This window comes from Diceros bicornis, chromosome 2 (genome assembly GCF_020826845.1).
Source record: "Diceros bicornis minor isolate mBicDic1 chromosome 2, mDicBic1.mat.cur, whole genome shotgun sequence".
Taxonomy (NCBI): domain Eukaryota; kingdom Metazoa; phylum Chordata; class Mammalia; order Perissodactyla; family Rhinocerotidae; genus Diceros; species Diceros bicornis.
Window position 1 is genome coordinate 58554841 of NC_080741.1, and position 26401 is coordinate 58581241.

Sequence of the window (26401 nt, forward strand, 5' to 3'; positions counted from 1 at the left end):
TTTTGTAAGTATGAAGATCTTGGAGAAAATTTCATAAGAAAGGTATACTTTGTGAACAATAGGATTAAAAGCTTATCCAACATAAACATGGTTCTAAATAATGTATGATCCTTTGAACGGGAGCCCAAATCAACTCCTGAAAAAAGAGTTCTTATTTCCTCTATCAAGCAACATTAAATGAAATTATAGTACTGCCATTAAATCCAACTGTACACCAATAATTTTTCATTTCCAATGGTACTCTTCTTTATTAAAAAATCTTTATTAAATAACAAAATATGCCAGTTAATATAATAAGTACTTCCTTGAGCTCAACATTAATGTACTTGGCACACAATTCAAAGCCGTCTACTTGAATTCAAGAAGCACACGGTTTTTTCCTTGTGATGCAGCAAGCAGGGTTCAGTGACATAAACTTAAAGACCAAAGGAAGCCTCTTCCATTTCTCCAGGCTCATCACAGAAATGGTGAGGTGTGTGGGGTGTTCAAATAGGTGACTTCTTGTTAAATCTGGATCCATGGAGCTAGATTTGGATCCTATTATTAAAATTCAGAGATAATTGGTAAAAAAAAAAAAAAAAAAAGCAAAGCACAGCGTTAAGCAACTTAAGTGATTAACAATGTTGTGATCTTAGGCAAACTCTGGATGAACTATAATGAAATGGAAATAGTGGAGCCAGTGCCAATAAAATGTGATCATAAAGTCTGATCAGTTCACAATGTTTCTTTTCCTAAAAGTCTAAGGAAAGATAAATGTCATCTAGGAACATTCTGGAAAAGAAAATGGGGTATATAAAAAGAAGCAGTTTAAAAGGTATTCTTCTGACCATCATACTTTATTTTTAATACAAATAGGTAATAAAATAAAAGGTACCCAGATATCTTTTAAACAAGAATACATTTTTGTATATCAAGCCATCATTTACAGATTAACACTGCAAACATTTGAATTAATAACTCTTAATTTGCTTACACAAAATTATATGAAATAAAAAAAATTATATGTAGAATGAGAACCAACAAATAAGAACCAATTCAAAGTCCTAAAATCTTGTCCCTGTATTAATTCCTTCACAGTTCCAAAAAAAAATCACACGCATTTACAAAAAGAACATAGGTATTCTTAAAATTGAACATTATTTACAAAAACATTCATTTCTCTCAGTTACTTTTGATTCCATGGGGCCTGCCCAACACATACACTGTGATGCCAACTTAAGAGAGTCAGAGGTCCTATCCTGCTCTGCATGGGGGTGGCCATTCTTTGCCTTGGAAGGAGGGGTTACACCAATTCGTAGTATTTCCCAGTCTGAGGATCAAAGTAACAGTTCAGACATGGGTCATACAGCAGAGTCAGCACCTCCTCGTCCTCTTCCGCACTCAGGCCTTCTTCACCTGTGGGAAGGGGAACCACAGACATGTTAGCTGCCAGCCTCGCCTGGGATTCCTAAACTGCAACAGCAGAAGGGCAACCAAGGAGGAATCACTATCTCTCCTTGGTGATTTTCTTTATGCAAGCAGAACGTTGATGTTGGAATGAAGGAGCGCTGTGGATGTGATGAGACTCTACACGTGTAGAGTAACACAGAGAAGAAACAGTGATATCAAGGGCCAGCTTTGCTATAAAGGATAAGAAAAATGGAGTGTGAGAACTGGCAGAGAGGGGAAAGGGGCAAGGGAGAGGGCCAAAGGACTAAAGAATTATGCTAATTAGGATTAGGGAAACTTGAGCAGGATTCAAAACTTAACCGTCACAGTTCTAGACTTCTTCATGGGCCAGAGCTGTACAAATGCAAAACGGTGCAAATTAAAAGATATAATAAAGAACTCAATCCCCATGCATACATCCTAAAAAGGCTACCAAATAAATATGAATTAAAATAACAGTGTTTTTTAGAAATATAAGGTACACAAAGCATAGAACACATATGGAAAACAATGTCAGGTGATCTGTAATTTTATTAGTGGTAGGAAGGTCTGTCAAGTTTGCTAGAACATGAACATGGCTTAATGTTTTTTTCTTGTGACAGCCATTTAGATGGTTTGGATGAAGAGAACTCCTACTGCCTAAGTTATTAGCAAAGTTTGGCTGGTTTCCAACAAACGGCATGGAATGAAAAAAATTGATTTACTAAGATGTTTCTGAGTACCTTATTTGTGCCCAGTGTCGTGCTAAGCACTTGGGTACTTGACGCCATCACTAGCCAGTAAGTCCTTTTAAGTACTGAGTACTTCTGAAAATCCATGTAACAGGAATTCAGAGGCCGGAAGGGCAAGACCTCCCTGAGCCGGAGAAGATCAGAGCAGGCTCAGGGAGGAGGGGTGATTAACACTGCTCTCTCTGCCTTAGCACAGGCGACTAAGGACCAAAGAAAACCAAACCTTTGGGCTGCGAGCTCACCAGGGTCAGTTTTGGAAGGACATGGATGGTGGGTACGGGCCAGGGCTGGCACGTTATAGAGGCTCAAAAAATACTGAAAAATACTGAAATAGTGTCACTGCCCAGAGTAAGGGAAGGTGGTGGTGCTGGTGGGACTCCATCTTACCCAAACAAAATCAGACCAAGCTGGTGCACGGACACTGTCAGGAGAGAAACAAACTAGAGTTAAGTCCAGAGAAGTGGAGCCAAGATGGCGAAGGGGGGCTCTGAAACCGTACCACAGCCGTTCCTCTGCCCACCCTTCTTCTAACCATCCAAAAACACTTACCGTGGTCCTTCCCTGCAATAGGCACTGAGCCAGGTGTTGGGGATGTGAGATAAGAAACAGGCCCTGTTCTCAAGGAGTGTGCAGTGACGTGGGCAAAACATGAAATCAGTTGACTCTCTTGTGAGTTGCATGCAGTGCTAGCAGTCCTTAAAAAGTAGAGTTTAACAGAGGAATGATTACGTTTGCCTTCCTTACCAACATCTCAACTGGTAGAGCCTTCAATGGTTTAGAAAGCACTTTCTCGTGCAGTAGCTCATTTGACCCTCATGAGCCTGTGAAACAGGCAGGAATTATGCTCATTTATGGCCGAGGAAGCCTGGGTCTGCAAAGTGAAACAGCTCATCTGAGGTCACCTGGTGAGTGAGAGGCAGATTCAGGGATGAACTCGGGTTTCTAGACTCTCACTCAGCTCAGAGTTCTTCTGACCATACCTGCTCCATGTTTTTGTTAAGAAGGTGGTGTAACACATTCTGTTGGGAACTATTATATTAAGGGAATTTAAACACGGAAAAGAGTAAAAAACTGTAACTGTGTCCTACATTTTAAAAAATCAGGTTTGGAAACAAAAGAAATTTGATTTCTCACATTTCAAAAACCACTGGCAAAGATGAGCAAGTCCATGCGGGAAGGCAGAGGCAAACAGCTCAGTAAGTGCAAAGAAACTGAGCTGATTAACTCCAGAAAAGAGATAGTTTGAGGGAGGTGATAGCAGCCCTTCTGGCTTCATATAGTGTATGAAGGGTGGGAAATGAGTGAGAAGCTCAGAAGATTCTGTGGGGTTCCAGGAGGAAGCAATAGGATCATTGAGTGAAAGTTGCAAGGAGCCAGATTTTGATTCAGCACAAGGGAGAATATTCTAAACATTAATGACCAGAAAATGAAATGTAGACTCTGTGGAGGGTGAAGTAGGGACTGGGGCAACCATTTGTGTGAGATTTTGTAGACGAACTCTGCATAGGACAGGGGACCAGATCCAATGATCCCTGCTGTGCCTTTGAGGAGTTTCTGTGACTTGGCTGCAGTGGCTTATGGCCTTGAAGTATGACAGAACTTTGCTAATGGTCACGTTAATAGTGGTAGCTGACCTGAACACCCTGCACAGTTTCTAATTAAGAACAGGAACTCAGAGAAGGCAGGCTGCCTTTCCTTTATTTTCTGTTGTTACCTTAAGAGTGGTCCCCAGGGCCCTGCCTCCACCCTCTTCCTCTAAGTAGGAGAGGTTGAGAATGCTTTTCAAGTGGCTGTTTCATATCAAAGACGACCCCCTTTAGGTCACTTCTGCACAAAGGAAAGTGTGCATGTCCTTTACTTTCAGATATTCAGTCCATCATCCCTTCCATATTTAGGCTTCTTCAGACAACAGAACAAAATCAGTTTATCAATAGGTAACTACCGTGTGCCTGCTCTGTGATTGAGCAGTCTAGCTGTGGATGTGACAGTCTGGTTGTGGACGTTACACAGACACACGAAACAAAAGCAGCTACTAAAGATTAACAAGGAGTTAAACTGGGAGTTGCAGCTGCAGGGTGGCTAATAGCACCCCTGGGTTCTAGAATCCAACAAACTTAGGGGTGGATGGGAGCTCCGCTGTTTACTCCTGAATGACATTAGGTCCATTATAGGTCATCTCACCTCAGTGGACCTTCCTTTCCTCATTTATAAAATGGGAATACTAAAGCCTATTTCATAGGGTTTTGTGGAAGACTAAATTGGATGGATAATATGCACAGCACAGTGCACACAGTAGTTGTTCAATAAATGATCGTTACTATTACTATTAAGGACAATAACAATAATAAAACAAATCATGAACTACAGGCTATAACTTTTTTAGTAACTCAGAACAGGAGCATTGATAAAACTTAAAGTACGAAGCAAAGGCTTCACAGAGACAGGCAGCATGACATTTAGACAATAGAGTCACACAGACTTGGCTCCAAATCCCATTTCTACCACTTCACAGCTGTGGGATTTTAGGAAAACACACCATTCTGAGCCTCAGTTTCCTCATATGTAAAGTAAGGATAGTAACAGTACCTGTTATAGTACCTATGAGAACTAAATAAGATAGCACTCAGCACACACACAGTGAGTTGTTATAATCATCATCATGAAAAACATAAGATATCTGAGTTAGACACGAGAGGGGTATGTTCATTTATATCTTATTCTCTACCTCAGAACTATATCTGTTTGATTTTTTCCTACCAAAAGAAAAATAAATAGTGGATTTGAATGAAACACAAAGCCCCCACCTAGTTTTACACAGGACATTATGATGAATTCATCTTTAAATAAAAACAGTTCTCATACTGAAAATCATGTATTTTTCAAAAAGTAAAACTAATTTTTCCATCAGGTGTAATGTGAAAACCTCATCACTAAGGTAAATGATTATGAGTCCAGCTACCTCAGAGATCTGCTACCCAATGTCTTGTTTTTACTCCATCAACATATTGGGGGCAATTCTGACCTCTGGCACATAAGAGCTATACACTATGGAATTGTTTAGTGATTCTGTGCCTGTATTTTTCAAAAAGACAAAATTTTAAGCTGGTGCTATTAAATTAGAAAACTCAATACATTTTACAACCAGTCAGGAATCTTTCAAGATGAAAATAACCGTTGTAATGGGTCATGGGTCTTTATCACTCAACTGCAAAGGGATCGAGGTGGATCCAATTCATTAGCAGAGGTTTTGCTACATGGTGCATACAAACTGAAGCAATAACTGCTATATAAATGCATTTGTTCCAATACACATTCACTACAGAACTGGAACCTCATGCATTATAACCATGGGGCTAAGGCAGGTTTTGTGGTTTTTAGTACGAAAGCTTTAAATGGATGAATTTTAAAACTCTACCAACAATGACATCTGTACAAAAATTGGGTGACATTATGTATAATTTTACATGGAAATAAGTGCTTTCAACTTGCATAAAAGGTTTTGTTTTCATTATAACTTAATTTTCAAAGCCTCCAACTTACATCATTTTGCCCATGTAATCCCTACGTAATGAAATTATAATATCATTAAGCAATTACCACTATGATGTCAAGCAATGGGAAATGTTTTGAAAGGTAATTATAGTGCATGGGTATGGGGTAATTTTCAATTATATTCTTGGATAGTGCAGAGTTTGTTTTTCCCCAACATGCTAAATTGCTCTATTTAAAGACTGGCTACAGAAACTCTAAAAGGACAAATTAACAAATAAAACCATTCTCTGCTACCACACTAAGAGCATCTGGATGGGGGTCCAAATTACATTTTTACTCTTCTCCACGTAATAAAGTCATTTCTAGTGAAGTAAAATTGCCTTTCAGATAATAATCTATTTACCAACTTTCAGCTTCATTCACTTTGAAATTTGTTAACAGCAATAACATAAGAAAAACCAACAGAGCCAGACCAAACGCAGCAATATTAGCTGCCCTTTCCTCATTAGATCAGCTTGGGCAGATAATCCCTCCAGTTCACTTTTTAAAAGTCGATTAATATAAATGCTTAATTATCTATATTTAACGCATTTTAACCGTAGATAATAGAAAACCTATATGCGCAAGCTAAGTCTTCAAGCTTGAAAATAAATGATGTGTCACCAGTTTATCAGATTTAAAATCTCTGAATCAAGACAGTGTACTTGATTTTCGATTTTCTGATGCTGCCATCTAGAATTTTTTTAAAAGTTAATGCATTTTCTCTCTTATAGATCTTGAGAACTGATTGACTGTGTTTTTATGTGCATACTAATACACTATTGTTTAAACAACTCGATGGTGAGGGATCACCATTTAGAACAGTCAGCCTTAGGATCGATAAAGATGACATTTTAGATAAGATTCTGCTGAGTACCAGATACTTGCAAACTCTTTCACCAACATATCTCACAGTAGGGCAAAATTAACTTGCACTAAAACCTGAGAAAATCCACTATGAACTGATGAATTTTGTTTTTTCAGCAAATATGTGCCCCCAAATGGGAAAAAGATAAATGACTAACAATGGGATAAAAAGGATGAAAAGATAGTTTCTTCTATTAGAAAGCGATATTGTTTTTTGGCAGGCAAATAACATGTCATGATTATAGCTCAGGTTTCATTTGGGAAACAAGTATATCACCCCTTTTGTAAAAACCAGTGGCTATATTTTACTTGGAAAATGCCAGTTAAAGCAAGATGTTGAATGATCTGGATGGTTAATTAGGAATTACTGCAATTTCATTCTTTCTAGGCAGTCTCTACTTATAAATGTGCAGTGATTCAAATGTGTACTTGTATATCAAAGCATCAGGTATACTCTAAACTTACACCATGTTATATGTCAATTATATCTCAATAAAGCTGGGAAAAAACCCACAAAACAAATGTGCGTTTATAAATGTGTGGCTTATAACTCTGAATGCATTTTGTTACACATGAAGGAAGGTCCCGTAGGGGAGGAAGAAATACTCCTCTACCCTCTAGGTTCTTCTGGCTGGTCTAAGAATTAAATTGACATGAAACAGAATAACAGGAGAAAATCAAGCAAACGTAATAACGTGTATACATGGGAGAAAGCCAGGAAAACTGAGTAACTTGCCAAAATGGCTGAAGCCAACACCTTAAATACCATCTTCAGCTAAAGACAAGGGAAGATGTTGGGGATAGTAGTTTGGGACTTCAAAGGGGAGGGAGGCAATTCACATGGAGATGGAACAGCAAATGTTTGGTAGACAAATGTTTGCCATGCCTTGCAGAGACAATGAGACATGGAGAGGACTTTGATCAAATGGGTCTTGCTAGGTTCCTCCCTGTCTAGCACACCTAGTTCATATTATACCATAGTTATCTATGATATTACCTCCTTGCTGAAATAGGCTTTCTATCTTCAATTCTTTTAGGCAGTTAGGGGGAAGGTCAAAGTTTCTTCCTGAGTCTTTTGTTCTAAAAAATAATCAAGCCAAAGAGACACATTTTGGGGTAGGAAATTCTGCTCCCCTACAGTCCCTAGCCAGACTATTGAGCTCTGAAGCCTACAGAGCCCACAGTGCCTCAAGGTCCTGATTTTAGGCAAGGTGGCAATGCTGCAGCTGGGGGAAAACGCATCCCAATTCCAGTAAGGGAAGCTCAAACCACATCTCGGGCCAGGGCCCCTTCTGGCGTGCATTTGGGGAGTAAGTAGGTGGGTGTGGTTCTGGAATAAGGGAGAGAACCTCAGACACCAGCAATGTGTTTACTTCTCTACTGGAGGGTTCATGTCTAGCACTCCTGGAAAGAAGGCATCTCTTTATACTAGGGAGAGTGTTGATCCCCCCTCCATCACTTCTACGCAGAGGAGACATCCCTGGGACCCTGATAGCTGCATGAGAGAAAATATCTCCCTGCACCAAGGTTAGTGAGAGAACAGAAGGGGAAGGTGCGGGGACTCTGGATTCAAGAATGTCATCAAGACTAACAAATCATTTTACAAGCTCAGAGTTGAGGTGGGGGCGCTATGAGTCTAAGGAGAGTATTAAAGAGAGTAATATTCTATCCAGAAAGCTTCAAGAAAGAGAACTTTCTAAATTTAAAGAACTGCAGTGGACATTTCAGTCGTATAGTTCTTACCAATTGAAATGGTAATTCTGTGGTCCTATTGCAGTGTGGGGGTTAAGGGTGCGGACTGCCTGGTCAGCCAGGCCTGGGTCAGTGTCCTGCTCCACACTCAGTGGGTCTGTGACCCAGGCTGTGACCTTCACCTCACCTGTACGGTGGGGACATAACATAGCCCCATGCCTGGGAGTGATGGCACAAGTCATCGTTAGATACTGCACAGAAAACATGACACAGTGCTGGACACACAGTGGGTGCTTTATTAATGCTGGCTTCTCTTATTACTTTTAATCACCAATATTGCTTTTTCGGGAGGTCTCTTTTGCATCTTAAATAAATCTTCAAGATAAAGGGAAGATTCAGAGTAGACCAAATCTTCCTCCCGTTTCCCACCAGCAGGAGATTAACTCATTCATTCATCAAACACTTATGGAGTGCCTATCATTCCTAGGTGCCACGTCAATCACTGGGGGTACCATAGCTGTTCAATGAAGTATAATGTCTGGCAAGCTAACTACAAGAACAGATTTTAGAAGACTGCTTTTAGACTCAGAGTATTAGGTAAGTGTCAAATAACCGCATGGCAGGAAATAGGCCTGTGAAGGATTCCTCTGTCACAGCCAGAGCAGGCAGCCAGATCCCCTCGCTCAGGTTGGCTGTGAGGAGCCATGAGATTCTGTAAATTCTTCATGACTAACTTGGTTATTCCATCTATAAAATAAGCATCTCCTGCCTATTTATGTCTCGTGGGAGATTAATCAATGTTCATAAAGGAATATCCTATGCGGCTTGGTCATATAAAAGCCACAAGAATGTTATTTTTATGAGACTCCAGCAACTCCAAAAGCCCTCCTGAATGCCTTTCTTACTGAAAATCTGTGTAAACTGCAAGAGAGGTTTGCAAGCCTGAAGAGAGAGGTCATTAGGATTCCACTTTTGAGCTGGTAGGCATGAATAATTTAAGGGTCATCTTTATAAAGGAACAAATGTCAAAAACAAATTGACAACTATTTTTCGAGGAAAGTCCGGTTCATTTTCAAAAGGTCAGTTTGGTAGTTTTCTTGAGCAAGCTCTGAAATCTTAACTTCCCATTTTTATATTTCACACGAGCTCCAGGAAAACACATTTTTAGTAAGTGTTAAGGGCAGCCGCGCCCCAGGTAATTGATATTCGGCAAGTATATTACGGCGCAGGAGGAACTGTGAAGAGCTGCCTGTTTGCCCACCCAGCCGAATGGCACAGAGCACAGTCTTGTTCCTGCCCACTGACCGGCTCTGCTGCAAGCTGGGCTGTTCTCTTTAAGGTGGCATTTATACACTTGAGGCATTCTGGCGGAGCAGAAACTGTGGCTGTGACACAAACTTGTACTGAATAAAGTAGGAACTCCAGGGCCAGGTATAATGCATGCACTTATTTTTGTATGGCCTGGGGCAAGTTTTCTAGAATTGTGTGTTGGTCAGGCCCTCGTTCCCTGTTAAAATGCACTTATAAATCCAGCTGCATGGATGCATCTTGGCCTCTCCATCTCTGATGGAGACGTGATGGTCCAGCGCATCACTTCACTGCTCTAAGTCCCCGTGACCACGTGTAAAATGGGGGTAATAATAGTACACGCACCTCAGTAGGCTATTATGAGAGGTAAAGTGCACATGTAGGCCTGGGTCACAGGCATGAAACAAATGTCAGCTATTATTATTTTTATCCTGTAAGTCTGAAGATGTGAGACTTCCCTTTCCCTGTGAACCAGCCTTCAAAACCACCTTCACATCCCAGTGCAATGGTTCTGCAGAAAGGCATGATGTGGAGGAAGCCTGGGTCCTAACCCTAGCTCAAGCTCTGACTGCGCGTTTGATCTTGGGCAAGGTCAAATTGAAGGGGTTAGACTACACTAACTGTTTTAACCTGGTTCATCAGAGCCCCAGGACAGGGCTCTGAAACCCTAATTCTCCCTTTAGCCAGAGCAATTCTGCTTTTATCTCTTTTATATATTGGGATTCCATATGCGATTTCATTTGAAAGAAAAGTTTCTACCGCTTATAAATAAAGTTTAAGAGCCATTGCATAAGGTGACCTATAACTTTTAATTGCTAAAATGTATGTGTCTAAGTTAAATACTCTCAATGTTGAATTTTAGAAATATACTAAAAAACTGGAAATGGGGGGAAACTGAAAGTCAGATTTCAATGAATTACCTTACTTTTTTTTTTCAAGGCTGTTACAAGAAATGACCAGTTGAAGAACATTTCTCTCCCTCTTTTCCTCCCTTCCTTTCTTCCTTCTAATGAGAATTTAGAGAGTAGCTAATATATGCCAGAAACTGCATAGGGTGCTAGGGATCTAGGAGTGAGCAAACTGACAGTCTCTGCTCATAAAAACTCATAGGCTACTTAGGACAAAAGACAACAGAGAAGTAAACACATCACGAATTATAAACTGTGAAAAGGCCGTGAAGAAAATGTACAAAGTGAAGTGAGAGAGACTGACCTACTTAGATAAGATTGGCTAGAAAGGCCTTTAAGAAGGTAAGCCAGCAAGCAAATACCCGGGCTTGGCAGTTCCGCAACCCAGTGGTCCTGTCCTCCATTCAGCTCCTGACTCCCTGGGCCTTGCCCCAGATCCTGTCAACACAGTAACTGCACTCCTCACCGCTGCACTCCCAGGGAGGAAGGGTGGCCACCTGTCACTTCTGACAAGTGTGGGGGGAGGGGGAGGCAGGTCCAGGGCTGAAACAGGTGCCCAGAGGTCTGCTTTTTTTTTTTTTCCCTTAAAGAACTTTACTTAGCCCTCGAGATATTTTAATTTGTTTTTCCTATAGATCAGGAACTCTCAATAGAAAAATGATTTTTCAGCTCCTGATTTTATCTATATTATTGAGTAGGTAATCTATTTACTTGGTTCAAAACCAAAAAAGTATAAAAACAGTGGTTGGGCTCTGGGGCCAGGCTGCTTAGATTCATATCCCGGCTCTGCCAATAACTAGTTGTGTGACCCTGGTCAAGTTACTCAAGAACTTTGTGCCTCAGTTTCCTTAGCTGTAAAAAACAACTACACACACATACAAATAGTACCTTCCTCATGGTGTTGCATGTAATGACTGAGCACAGTGTCCGGTATACAGTAAGTGCTAAATTAATGGTATTATGCAACGGAAACTCAGGAAAAGTCCCAGACTGCCCACAACTGTGCCTCCCTTCTCCTTCTGATGATATAAACTGGAGACTTGAACCCATTATTTTTCTTTGACAAACACTTTATAAGAACAGATGGAAGCACTATCTCTGTATATTGGTGAGTATGGACTGTGCTATGGCTGTCTAAAAGCCAGTAACATGTAAAGATTAACGAAATAGGAAACACTAATATTTGATGGTATTAATTAGCTACAAACTACCCAAGCATATCAGAAAAGGGGAAAGGGACAGCTGATAAAAATCTAGGGTGACAGGAAGAAGGGTGCCAGATCTGGTTAACGCTGGCCAGAACATTTCTATAATCTTCTGAATTTAATTTGTTAATTTGCCCCCGATGGAAGTTCTGTTTACCTTCAATATAATTGAGCTCCTGCTGTCAAAACATCACTTTGCAATGGCGACTTAAGACATCCTTTCAGCCACTTATCACTAACATGTATCTTGAGTGCCTTTGCTCAAGGACTACGCTCTCGGTTCCTGTGGCTTATTTAGGACATTTCACATAACATATTATTTGTTCCCTCACAGCAAGGTCTCCTCCTGACAGCCAAGATTCTATTTTTCTGTCATAAGTAATTATAAATGTACACCTCTAAAGATTCCCAATTTGAGGGGCATAATCTATTTCAGGCAGTAAATCACAGAGACATATCCATCCCTTGGGCAGCCAAAATGTACCATTCAGATGTATGAGCTCTCACTCTGAATTCTCCACACCTGAAGAAAAATGGGATGCTCCACTTTCTCCCTGGGGCAGTTAGGAAAAAAAAAACACGAAAAAACTGGCACCTTTGTTGGAGCCATTTAGATTGGTTTCAGTTCTTCTTCTTTTTTTTTTTAAACTTCAGCCATAGTGCTTCCATCTTCAAAATCCAACTCAGAAAACTGTCTCAGGGAGTCCTACTCTGAGGTTGTCACTCCAATTATGCACTTTAGATTCCCCTCCAGCCCTCCCATCCCAACCCCACTGTTTCCAATGAAGATTCTTTTCCGTTCCTCCTCTATGGACTCCTGACAATCATGCTCCCTGCTCACAACCAGAAACTAATGGTTCATCTTTACGGCTCTCACCAACGAATGGAACCCCAGACAAATTTTCATTCCTGCTTCCTTCCAATTTTTCCATTACTAACACTCCTTATGGTAGCTCTGCGCCAGCCTTTCGTTTAACAAAGAGGCCATATCTCTGTATTAACGAAAACATGTATCCCCGTGATGTTGGACTGTTGGGTCTGCTTTATAGTAATGCAAACAGCTAGTATTTGGTAGGCCCTATTCTAAGTGCTTCGTATACAGTATACCTCATTGAATCGTCATGAAAAACTTTCAGGTGGATACTATCTATCATTAGTCTTATTTTACAAATGAGGTAACCAAAATTCATAAAGGTCACACAGTGGGAATTGGTACAGCTGGAATTCAGAGGAAGGTCAATTTGACACCAAAGCCATGCTCTTATGGCTTAAACTGTATTTCGCCCTGGGATTAACCTTTAGAAGAACAAGGACAATTTCTCTCTTATATTCTTTTTAGTTGCAAAGAACCTATCACTCTGTAAAATGAGGTAAAGGTTACCTCATATTGGGTGTGTGAGCCTGAGTGATCAGCATTTAATAAAAACAGTGGCATCTCAGAGTGACTGATTTTCTCTATTTATAGTTAATTACTTTTATTTTTTTATGCACAGCATTTTTCATATTCCCACCTTGAGCACTCAAACTTCCAGAAGAATCTGGATGCTGCTCTGCTGGCTGTTGACTGGGAGGAACAATTGGTGGGCTCAACATATTTAACCAGTCCCTAAAAAGAAAAGAAGGAAGTAAATGAACAACATGTCTGTAATTCCATACATAGATTTTACCTTTCACCTGGATTTTTAATTCCCTGGGGCGTCCACAAAGAAACATTTTCTCTTCTTCATAATTCAGAGAGACAAGATGTTCAGAAATTAATATTTAGTTTAATAAATTGGTTAATATAGAGTCAATCACTTAATTAACTAGTTTCCCAGTAAATACATCAAGTAAATAAAAATGACTATTCCTCTCAAAAGTTTATTACTGTTGGGGCCAGTCTGGCGGCGTAATGGTTAAGTTTGGCACACTCTGCTTCGGTGGCCTGGGTTCATGGGTTTGGATCCTGGGTGCGGACCTACACCACTTCTCAGCCATGCTGTGGCGGTGACCCACAACCAAAATAGAGGAAGACTGGCACAGACGTTAGTTCTGGGCGAATCTTCCTCACCAAAAAAAAAAAAGAGGAAGATTGGCAATAGATGTTAGCTCAGGGCAACTCTTCCTCAGCAAAAAAATAAATAAATAAATAAGTTTATTACTGTTGTTATTAAACTGTAGCACTGTTCCTCTCACATAAGAAAATTATTTCAATAACTCAGAAGAAATGCAACAGAGACAAAGCTCCTTATGACTTTTGGGTAAGAAAGTCTGACAAAGTCACATGTCATGGATGACAACATTCCAAATGGTGATTCAAAACAGAAGTTAGTCGTGGAGAGGTCATGGACCAGTCTCAATGGTGGGAGTCAGTATGCACTAACTCAGGGCTGTAGAGCAGCGAAGGGCAAAAAAAGGGAGAGTGAGAGAGCTGGGCCCTTGAGTAACTCATTACTTCAGTTCTCCCATTACCAATGCGGGCAAAACCACTCTAGAAAGCACCTCCTACATTCCCTGTGATCTGCCTCCAACTGCCAACCTCATTTCCCAATCTCTTTCCTTTCCTTCCTCCTCCATTTTTTTCTAATCTTCCTGCTCCCTCTAGTAGATACCTGTGTGGGTGTGATGCAAGTGGGTGACATCCAGAAGGTATGAGTCACTCTATTCTACCTCAAGCCCTTCTCATCTCTACACTTACTACTGAGCTTCTTCAAGGGAAGGGAGCAGGGAGGGGAATGTGAAGGATTTTCCAATGTGATTCTATTTCTTACATTGATACTAGCAGCCTGTATTGTTTACCTATTCTTCTCAACAGGAGCATGTCCTGATGTCTAAACAATCTCTTTCTAAATTTTTGTATTTCCTATCCTCTTTATCTACAGTGGGAGTCGGTCTCAACCGGTAACTAAGAGCACTCGCTCTCCAGGCAAATCCCAGCTCCATGTTTCCAAATGTAAGAACTTGGCCAAGTCACTTAACATTGGAAGCCTCATCTATAAAAAGGAGATAATGATAGTACCTCAGACTTTTTTTGTTAGGATTAAATGAAAAAAAATAGATGAAAAACATTTGGCATGGTATTGGGTACAGAGTTGCATTCAATAAATTTCAGCTATGACCACCATCTTCATTTTCAATGAAGATCACAGTGTGGCTTTACCTACAATGATAAACCAAGGTAGGAATTGGATTCAGTCGAAATTAAACCAGTAACTCTTCCTTTATAAAAAGTATCTTAATGTAAAAATTACCCAATTCCTATTTGTAATATTTTAAGATACTTTCAGTCACTGCTCACCTTAGCTATTACTAGATTACGGCTAGTGAAATAAGCAAGGTGAGCGTGCTGTGTAATTGAATTTCATAATAACACATTAAGGACATCAGAAAGGATTTGTCACAGACTTCCAAGCTAATGGGGCATTTTCTGATAAGCACCTTTTATTTAGTCCATTTAATTATAGTAGACCAAAAAATTCCTACATCATAGAAAATTACAAGGTCACATACAAATTACCAGCCCAGTGACCTCATTACTCAGTAAGAGCAATGGAGAACAAGGATGAACAGGAGAAAAATAATGTTATCATATGATGACACCCTCAGTGACAAATTAGAAACTCTACATAACGGCAACAGTAGCTCCTACTCATGGTCCATGGACATGGGGAAAAATGTAGGTGGGGGTTGTTGTGTGACTGTTATAAAAGGCAAGATATTCACTTTTTAGGCCAATGATTTGATTGTTTTTCCTTTTCAGCAGTAGTTACAAAAAGTACAGGGTGGTTCTTCTGTGATTTTTTGTTTGTTTTAAAATAATTTCAGATTTATAGAAAAGTTGCAGAAAGAGTACAAAGAATTCCTATATATCCTTCACCCAGATTTCCCAATTTAAACATTTTATCACATTTGCTTGCTATCTCTCTCTCTATCAATCATCATTCCTCTATCTAAACAGAGGTTGGCAAACCAAGGCCTATGGGCAAAGTCTGGCCCACTGCCTGTTTTCATACAGCCTGCAAAACAAGAATGGTTTTTACATTTTTAAATGGTTGAAAAAAATTAAAATAATAATAATGTTTTTTGATGCATGATAATTATATAAAATTCAAATTTCAGCATCCATAAATAAAGTTTTATTGGAATACAGCCATGTTTACCTTATGGCTGCTTTTGTGCTACAACGACAGAGTTAAGTATTTGTTATCTGGCCCTTTACAGAAAAAGTTTGATGATCCCTGATCTATGACCATGGGCTCATATTGATTTCTCCAATACTAATACAATACCACAGATTCATTCTCATCTTTCCTCTTTCCACATTTGTAATTCCCTTCCGACAGTGAGGAACCTGGCTCCCATTATTCTCAACATATTTACTTATTTTCTGAACTATAGAACACACCAAAAGTAGTTTCAGAATTGCTAAGCAAACAAAACAAAACAACCAGTAGAAAACCCCAAACCTACTCTCTACGGTTCTTTTTATTCTTTAGTGAAAATGCTATGTTCAAAATTTACTTGGGTTAGTTCCTCCCCCTTCCCTTCAGTGTGATTATATCATTCATTTGAAATATAATTAGAGGCATCTGCTTCTGTTTGTATTACATTTTAGGGTTTTTTCCTCCATTTTTGTTGATTTTTATTACTTTTGTAGTTGTTGAGTAAAACAATAGTTCAAAAGTCAAAACTACACAGAAAGGCACAATCAGCTAAGAGTTACGTTTCCCCCATCCCTTCTACTTTGTTCCCACCCTCTTATCACTTTCATGCCATCTCCACCTACCCCACTATAGGTAATCAATTTCATTAGTTCTGGTATCTCCTTTCTGTTTCTTGTGAAAAAATTAGCAGATACATGTCTATTTTTTTATTCCTCTTCTTTCTAATGCAAAAGGTAGCATACTATAACTACTTTTTTCAACTTAAAACATATCCTGGAAATCACTCATACTAGTTCACAGAGAGCTTCCTCATTATTTTTCACATCTGCACAGTACTCCACTACATGGGTGCATTGTCATTTATTTCCCTGCTCTCCTGTATTTGGGCCTGTTTTCAATATTTTGCAATTATTGCAATTAATGTTGCAATGAATAACCTTGAGAATATCTGTTTTTGTATATTTGGAGATATATCTTCAAGATAAATTCCTAGAAGTGGGATTTCTAGAACAAAAGATAAATACATACTTGGTTTCATCAGATATTGACAAATTCCTTCCACAAGGTTGTACCCAAGTGCATTCCCACCAGTAATGTATGAGAGTGCTGGTTTCTCTACAGCCATGTCAAAAGAATATGTTGTCAAGTTTTTAATACTTTCTAATCTGACACATGAGAACTGGTATCTTAAAGCAGTTGTGATTTGCATTTGTTCTCATTATGAGCATGATGAGCGGACTTGACTGTCCTTTCATACACCTAACGCCATTTATGTAACACATACGTATATGCACGTGTGTATTTTATATCTAGATCTCTATATTTTTTTGTTCATGTCTTTTGCCCTTTTTTTATCAGGTTTTTTCACTTTGTCATTTGTGTTCACTTGTGGTGATTTTGCCATGCAAAAGTTTTTTTTTTAATTTTTCTGTAGTCAATATTTTTCTTTTATTGCCTCTGTATTTTGAGTCATAGTATATGGTGTGAGTTTATTCTGGTGGTACATCTAATTTTATCTTCTAAAAATGAATGCAGGGTTCTCAACAAGTGATGTTATTTTAACTCAAGATGTAGGAGATTTTATACAAGTAAGAAATTTATCAAAGCAACCCATTTGTTTGGCTTTCTACTAAGTAAGCATTTACAAAGTATTTTTTGAAAAACAGAGTTCCATGTTAACTATCAAGTATGGAAAATAGTGGGGTAAACGAGGTCAACCAGGACTTTTCCTTGCAGGACTTCGAGAGCCTTTAGCACACCGTGCCTCTCCCGAGAGGAGAGAGTACGCAGCACTGCCCACAGGAAAGCATCTGGAACTGTGACAGCTCTTGGGATCAGGAGTCCACAGACCACACTTTGAGAAATGCTGCTGCAGGTACCATTTTCCCATCCTGGTGACCTTGTTTTCGTTTGTTTTGTTTTTATTTTATGTTATATATATTTAATAATTTCATTTTTTCAAGAGCATTCTTTTTTTGTGACTGGTTAATAAGCAGAAATGTGTAGTCTAGCACCTGTATCTTACATGTTTACATTTTTATGTGTGATATTTAATGCTAACTCATTGTCTTGACTCTTGAGCAACTCCTTTAAACCTCCATGCCTTCCCAACGCAAGCAGCAAACATCTAACGAAGGGCTCACTCACAGCACGCCAGCCCTAGCTTTAGTTCTGAACCATTTCCTTGGCCTGTTTCTTACCCCGGCTACCTGTGCTCTGGAATCTGTTCTTGCTCTTTGTTCCACCATTTCCGTACTTGCCTTGTCCTCTGTATTGGATACTCTGTTTTGGTTGCTTTCCTCAGCTCGCACTACAATCCTTTTCTCCCAAGGACTGACTCTATCTACCTGTTATGAAAGCCCTTAGCTCCTTTGGTGGATAAACATCCTTCTCAGTCAGGCCTGCTCTCTGAGCATGCTTCTTATTCCTCCTCCTTCCTCTCGTGGACTCAGGCAGGCCTCCCATCCCTGCCTCTCCTCTTGAAACTAGAGAGAAAAGACTTCTAGGCACACCTATACATGCTGAGTACTGTCACCAGAAAATGTATTTTATTTAAGAGTCAAGACAATGGATTCACATTAAATGGCACATATAAAAATATACTGCAGAGGAAGAATAAATACCATCTTGTGAATTTTCACAACGGCCAGATTTATCTAATATTAAACTCCTGGCCAAAAAAGAATACCACGCTGTTTTCATCCCACTTGCATGCTAGATTTTTAAAGCTAGGCAATGAGCATTAACTGAGTCAGATATTTTTATAAATGAGGATAATGTTCTCAGTTAAGATAGATTATGGTTTAGTTCCTTCATTTAAAAATAAGATTTTGTTTACAAGGCAACTTTACATACATTTATTTCATTAATGTGTTTCCTACAAATACTTTATATATGTGTGCACACATATACACACATATACAAATACACGATATGAGACCAACAGTTAGCTTAATCATCTCTCCACATACACAGTAACCATTTACTGTGCCAGGTCCTGGGGAATCAAAGAGCTCACAGTCAGACAGAAGAAGCATCCTAGCTAACAGAGACTATGACACTAGAACAGAAAATGACACTAGAACATGGGCTATACACAAAGGCCGCTGTGGGTTGATAAGATCATCCATTCATTCCCTTGAAGGAATTCCTTTGTAATGAGACAATCTATAATCTTGTACACATTTAAATCTTTATTTGGGGGAGTAATTATTTGAGAAATCTAAAACATGACAATGACTATTATATGGCTCTCATTTACAGCACTGAGCTATCATAAAGCTCTGGGTCAGAGGAGCCAGTCCAGTGATATACTTCTATAGATCTTACATCAGGAATTTGGCAATTTACAGCAATTTCCATCCAATACTTAATGATATTTATCATTTGGTACCAGCACACATTTCTTATTCACTGAAACAAGTTTGTCTTTTAAAAATCTTCTATGGCCAGGGAACAGACTGGCGAGAGGACTGGGAAATATCTCACTTTGGGGGGAATTCACAGATTCTTTTTAAAGGTTGGTGAAAACTGTTTTCCCACAAAAATGTATATAAATACCAAATTTTATTTCCTGATTCAGGAGGTCAGAGATCATCTGAAGCCCATTCATGGACTTCTGGACCCCCAAATTAAGAACTTCTGCACCTTGGAATATCATGAAGGTGATGTTTCCAGTAGTGTACAATCAGAAAAGTTTTTCTGTAAAGGGCCTGACAGTAAATATGTTAGGCTTCACAAGCCATAAGGTCTCTGTCACAACTATTTAACTCTGCTACTGTAGTGTGAAAGCAGACATAAATAAGTAAATGAATGGGCATGGCCGTGTTCCAATAAGATCTTATTTACAAAAAAAATCCTGCAATGGGCAGGATTTGGCCCATAGGCTATAGTTGAATGACCTCTGTCTTAGAGGAAGGAACTGTGAAGTGGAACATTCTCAAGGCTCTTAGGAAAATTCCCGTCAATTTTCCTCCAACATGACTTCTGAATCCACCTTTCTCACCAACTCCACCACCAAAGTCCAAGAGACTATCTTGCCTCCTGTCATTTGTAGCAAAAGCTCTTAATCGATCCCCTCATAGTCATTCATTCTGGCTTCACTTCTCTGTTGTCCACACTGTAGCCACAATTCTAATCTGATTATGTCAATCTCTTGTTTAAAACCCTTCAATGTCATTGGGAAGCTACTGTACTTGGGAGAAAGACCAGAATCTTTACCCTCGCCTTCGAGGCTTTGCATAGACTAGTCTCTACGTATTTTTCCAACCTCATCTTGCCTTATTCTCCCTCTCACTCACGATGCTTTACCAACCCTGGTCATCTCTCAATTCTTGGAATACGCCATGCTCCCTGCTATCACGGGGCCTCTGCCCAGGCTGTGCCCCTTTGTCTAGATCATGCTCTCCTCTGCTGTTCCGACCCTCCCTTGGCCTGGTGAAATCATACCCAAACTTCAGATTTTGGCTCAAGTATCACTCTTTTGGGAAGTCTTCCCTGACACTCCCTCTCCAATCCAGCTGAGTTCTTGTTACTGCTTCTAATAGAACAACTGTGATCTTCTCACTAAGAGTTCTTGTCTCAGCTCATAATTACATCCTCATTTGTTTGATCATCTGATGAATGCAGTCTCCCCCATTTGACTCTAGCAAGTACCTAGCAGAAGGCCTGGCCCAGAGTAGGCACTTCCTCAATATTTATCAAATATACGACCATTGAAAGAGTCCCTTTGTCAGTCCAGAATACTGCCTGCCACCCAGTGTTGAAAGCTTCCATAACAATAAACAATGCTGCTGTGGCAAGCTGTGCTGTATTTTCCCTCCACCTTGCTCTTTCTCCACCTGCCAGGAGCATGCTGTTGTTCCCTTATCATGTGCTTGGTACACACACAATTTGGAGTGAATCTGAGGACACACACCTTGCTTCTTTATAGCCAAGACAGAAAAATTTAATTTTCTGCCTCAGAAAACAGAATGCTAGTTCAGAAATATGTTTACTAGTACAAGAAAACTGAGAAAATATATGTTTCTTGTTTTTTTAAAATTAAACACACAAAAAGAGCTCTCAATAACTTTTCTTCATAGGATTCATCTCCCATTTGAACTAGGAAGCTCAAATTATCTCTTGGAAACATAGACTATAAGTGGGGAACTCTTGCAAATCTCTTAAGATGGACTGGAATAAATATTAAGATGCTTTTGTTTAATTTTGGTTTGTTTTCTGCAGGAGGTCTCTAACCAGAATCTCAGCGTTGGAAGACAACTCCCATCTAAGTTTTGGGGGTTGTCTTCTACAACATTCCCACCAAGTGGTTATCTAGTCCATACTTGATTGGCATCAGTAACTGTGCACCTACTACTTTCAAAGACCACATTTCATCTTTAAATAGCTTTGACTGTTAAAAAGTTTTTCCTCATGTTGAGGTGAAATCTGTGTTCTTTTCTTCTCTACTTGTTTCTCCTATCTTTACCCCTTGGCACTTCCAAGGAACAATTCTAATCTCTCTTCAAGACATAGTAGGAGAGAGCTAAGGGACTGTCTGTCCAGAACTTCTTCTTCCCCCTTTCTTTGGAACAGCTGCCTCTAACCACATGGCTTTCTGGGAGTTCCCATCTTCCTCCATGCGCCCACAGCCTCAGTTGATTGGTCCAGATGTGGACACCTGACCTAATCTGGACTAATCACTGTGCTTCCCTAGAATTTCTGAAATTGAATCAGAAAATGAGACAGTCCCCAATAAAGATGGAAGCCAAAAGAAGTGAAACTCAGATGTCACTGGTTACCATATTTCCTGTCACATAGAGGAAGCTAGTATAAAGAGGGAATCAGGAAGCTTAAAGTCTAGATTCCGGGAATGAAACAGTGTTGGTACCACTGAACGGGAAAATGGGGAGAGCAAACCACTTTGGTGTGGTATAGGAGTCTGGTTTAGCATATGAGGAATCTGAGGTTTTGGTAGTTTCTCACAGAGAAAGTGTGCTAGAAATATTTAGGGATCCATTAGTAGGTCTTAGATTTAGCTCTTGAATATGTCAACATATTTCCATACCCATTGCCACCATCCTAGTCTATGTTTCTAGAATCTTTCCCTTGTTCTTCCCCCAGCCAGTCTGGACTTCCTCTAATTAAATCCAGAAGGAGCTTTTCAAAATATGCTCTTAAGGCAAAATCCAAAATCATTACGTTGGCTTAAAGCTTTGCATGGTCTGGTCCTTACTATCTCTACAGAATATTTTTGTGCCTTTCCCCCCAATGAATGTTTGTATTCCCCCCAAAATTCATATGTTGAAGCCTAATCCCCATTGTGATGGTGTCTGAATGTGGGGCCTTTGGGAGGTGCTTAGGTCATGAGAGTGGAGCCCTCATAAATGGGATTAGTGCCCTTATAAAGAAGACCCCAGAGAGATCCCTTGCCCCTTTTGCCACGTGAGGTTACAGTGAGAATAAGACCATCTATGAACCAGGAAGAAGAGCTGTGGCCATACTATAAGCTCCATGAGGCAGGCAATCATGTCGCTCTTCTTCACCTTGGGCTTCACGTGTATTAGTTGCTCAATAAATGTTGAATGGATGAATGAATGAATACTTGGAAGGCCAGGGCTATAAGAGAAAGACCTACAGGTGAGAGTGAAAAGATTGGGAAATGGATGAGTCCTCTGAGAAAGCCCTGGTAGAGAGGAGGTCAGGAGAACATGCTCTGAGAGCAGTGGAAGGAATAGCAGGAGCCAAAAAAGGCAGCTAGTTGAGAATGATATGAGAATTAGTCTTTCCAGACATTTCTTCTCTGCTCCTCCTGAAAGTGCTCCCAGAGGATGTTTACATTATGATGATATCTGGAATAGGATCACATCTCTTCCATTGCAAAAGTTGGGAAACACATTGCATAAACAAGTATTGTATTTTCATTTCACATCAATCCATGTTTATTTGGAGACATTCAACAAACGCTCATACAAAGAGGAACATACTCTGTCTTCTGCTGGCCTCTACAAAATCACCTCCCCTGCCCACATCTTTGTCAGAAAAATCCATAAAACAGAAAGGACCCAGCTTCCTCCAAGTGCTCAATGCTCCAAGAAATCATAAAAATCATTAACTTCTTTTACTGAATTAAATATACTTTATACATTTTCTGCAGAACTGGATATCTTTCTTGTTTGGCAGTATTTTCCCTCAGGTTAAGAAAACATTAATGACACAGCACCTTGGGACCATTTTACAGACACTGACTCATTAGATACGGTACATAATTCAACTCTGGAGGCACAAATCCAGGCATTGGTCATCAAATTCAACTACAACACGTAAACAGTAATATCCTAACTACTTGAGAGAACATGGAAAAAGGTTGACCCCTTCCTTACCTTCTCTATACTGTTATCAGCATAGCTGCTTTATAATTTTACGTTGAATAGATGTTTATTGAGCCCCTGCAGTGTCACAGACTTTATGCTGAGTACTAAGGAGTAAGACATAATTCTGTCTTTGAGTAATTCAGTCTCCTGGAGACAGATCATTAGACCAACACTTATAAGAAAGTAAAGTAAGTATTGTTAGATAGAGATAAGCCCAGGGAACCTCTTACAGTTAGGAGAAGGGTTCAGGTAAGGCTTTCTAGCAAAAGTGATGAAAGGGTTGTTCCTGAAGGGTGAGAATGAGGCAACAAGATAGAGAAAAGAAGGAAGGATATTCTGGAAAGAACAGCACGCACTGCAGCAGAAAGGTGTGGAGAGCTTGGGGTAACCCTAGCAGTGTGAAATGACGGGCAATGGGTGTACATCTGTGTTGGATGATGAGACTGTAGTCAATTGCTGAAGAAAGCAGGGGTCTTAGATGGCAAACTAAGGAGTTCCCACTTTATTCTGAAGGCCCTGGAGATCTATTGAAGGATTTTAAGCTAGAAGAATCTTGGATTTGCATTTTACAAAGATCATAGTGGCAGTTGTGTGCAGAACAGATTGGTGGGGAAAAGGGAGGGGCTATAAAGATCAATTAGAAGCTTGTTGCTGTATAATCTAGGCAAGAAATAATGGTGTTATTTTGGAAATTTAGTACATATGTGTATGAAAATACATATGAGGAACACAGAACCTTCCCCTTGACAAAATCCATTTCCCACTGTATCAAAATAAGGTTGTAATGTACAGAAATCTGAGAAGACATCTTGTTTTTGTCATCCTGTGAGAGTGAAGGTCTCTAGAGATGGCAGTTTAAGGATCTTACACTCTAATAAGGAATATTTTAGATTCTTTCTGTGTGTCCCATACACTATCTAAGTCAAATTCAAATAGTTGTTGAGGGTCCATGTGCCCAACGCTGTGATGGATATATAAGGACACCAAACAAATACAAGACATGGTCCCAGAAAAGTAGGCAAAGATATGAATAGGCAGGTCAGAAGAAAAGACATATAAATGTCAGCCCCCCCCAACCCCTGGCCCCATGGAAAAATGTTTGACCATGTATAAAATTATAGAAATGCAAATTAAAATAATGAGATACTATTGACACATAGCAGCTTGGCAAAAGTTCTAAAGTTTCATGAAACTCGGTGTGAGCTGGTAGAATGTAAATCAGTGAACAATTTGGTAATATCTATCAAAATTACCTTTTGACCAAGTAATTTCTCTGCTAATTTATTGTAAACACATACTTGCCCAACCTCACAAAGATATGTACATGAGGATGTTTATTACAGCACTGTTTACAGTAACAAAAAGCTGGAAACCACCTAAATGTCCAACGGCAGATAACTGGCTGAATAAATGACGGTACATCCAAACAACGAAATGATATCTAGCAGTTAAAGAGGAATGTGTTGATTTATATGTGCAAATTCAGAAAGATGTCCAAAATCTATTCAGTAAAAATCTACAAAGCAAGTTGTAGAACAGTATAGTCTCATCCCATTTATTCTGAAAAAATATATAAATAAAACACATTTTCCTGTATATGCGCAGAAGGTTTCTGAAGGATGCCTGAGCAACTGTTAACCGTCATCACACCTGGGAATAGGAATGTGGGGCTGGGGTGGGAGGACTAAGACCTTCTTCTCACTTTCTATCTTTCTGCTCTGCTTTCTTTTTTAAAGGCAGATTCTTTCTCTTCAGGAGCTTCTAATTTGATGACATCTATAAGAAAACTCTTCTGAAATAAAGCTTCAAAATACCTTTAAAAAAGTGTTTTAGGTGACAAGTGCTTACTGGAGACTGGAGTCTCGACTGGTCCCTCAACCAACAGAGAAAGCAAAAGAAAAACGGGTGCCTTCCTCATGTCAACAGGCGCCATCTGAGCTGATCCTAGCAGCCTTCCCCATTGAAAACATCAACTTCAACGATGAAAGCAGAATGCTTTGAGTCTTTATAAATGTTGGTAATGTTCCTGGAAATTGTCAAGTTTTCATTTGCATAAACAACAGCTGCTTTATCTAATGCTATAGATATGACTAAAAAAATAAGCGGTGGCTTATTTATTTATTTATTTATTTATTTTTTTTTTTGTGAGGAGATCAGCCCTGAGCTAACATCCGCCAATCCTCCTCTTTTTTTTTGCTGAGGAAGACGGCCCTGGGCTAACATCTGTGCCTATCTTCCTCCACTTTATATGGGACGCCACCACAGCATGGCTTACCAAGCAGTGCATCGGTGCGCGCCCGGGATCCGAACCAGCGAACCCCGGGCCGCCGCAGCGGAGCGCGCGCACTCAACCGCTTGCGCCACCGGGCCGGCCCCTATTTATTTTTTTAACACATCAATTCATGAGCCTGATTATTAAAACAAAACGGTTCCTGGGCTGAAATCTGCAATGTCAGATCTGACAACTCAATGATATGACTTGACAAAAAATGGTTACAATGGGAAAGGTGGAAGAGGCTCTACAATAGAGTGGAGGCCAGGCTAAAAGCTCAGAAAGAACACACAGCCATTTTTCATTCTAGGAGACGTATTCATGAGAGTATGTGAAAAGAAGTTTAAAATTATGTTTTAATCTGCTTTTCAAAGGATTTCTTTTTTTTAGTTGCTGAAAGATAAAAGGTCTCAGCGTCATGGAAAACTAAGCAATGACTCATTTATCCTTTACCTTTCACTGGAGGGGAATCATTTTGGGGTGAAAATTCTCAAGGAAGTCAGTTTATCGCCTCAAAACAGAAAAAACTAATCAAGCATTGTCTGATTAATTAGAGACACTTGAAAAAAATGCTATCAAGGCCTACAGCTGTAATCAATTTAATCAACATGCAGAGAGCCAATCTGGTTTTCTTGATTAACAAAGCTGAATGTTAAACAGAGAAGTGTGACATTGTAGTGCTATTAGCTAAAGCTACAAATTGAGAATTTTCCCTAAATATTCAAAGTCAGGTCAGGATAAAGTGAAAACTCTCGTTCTTATGATGAAGACTAGGAGGGGCATGAATATTTCAGTTCTTCCCCTTGATATTTCCATGCTACAAGAATAAGTTTCATCTAAGTAAGTAGAAATGGGTAGTAACTTTCAGTGAAGACACACAAAAAATGAGCTACCTGGAAAGATCACACAATTATAAAATGAAGACAAAAAAGTGATGTGAGATTTCTCTCAGTTTAGTGTCA

The 26401-nt window shown here is 39.6% G+C and overlaps 1 protein-coding gene across 7 annotated transcripts in view; it reads right to left on the reverse strand.

Annotated features, from left to right (window-relative positions):
- Positions 1-237: 237 nt before the first annotated feature.
- The window catches only part of CFAP20DC (CFAP20 domain containing), a 226793-nt gene continuing 200629 nt past the window's right edge, over positions 238-26401 (reverse strand). For all 7 annotated transcript variants that reach the window (XM_058562112.1, XM_058562095.1, XM_058562100.1 and 4 more), the window contains 2 exons: positions 13182-13276; positions 238-1395 (listed from right to left, as the gene is read on the reverse strand). In XM_058562112.1, the coding sequence (XP_058418095.1) occupies positions 1283-1395; positions 13182-13276 (208 nt within the window). In that variant the 3' untranslated portion in view covers positions 238-1282. The remainder of the gene's footprint in view (positions 1396-13181; positions 13277-26401) is intronic.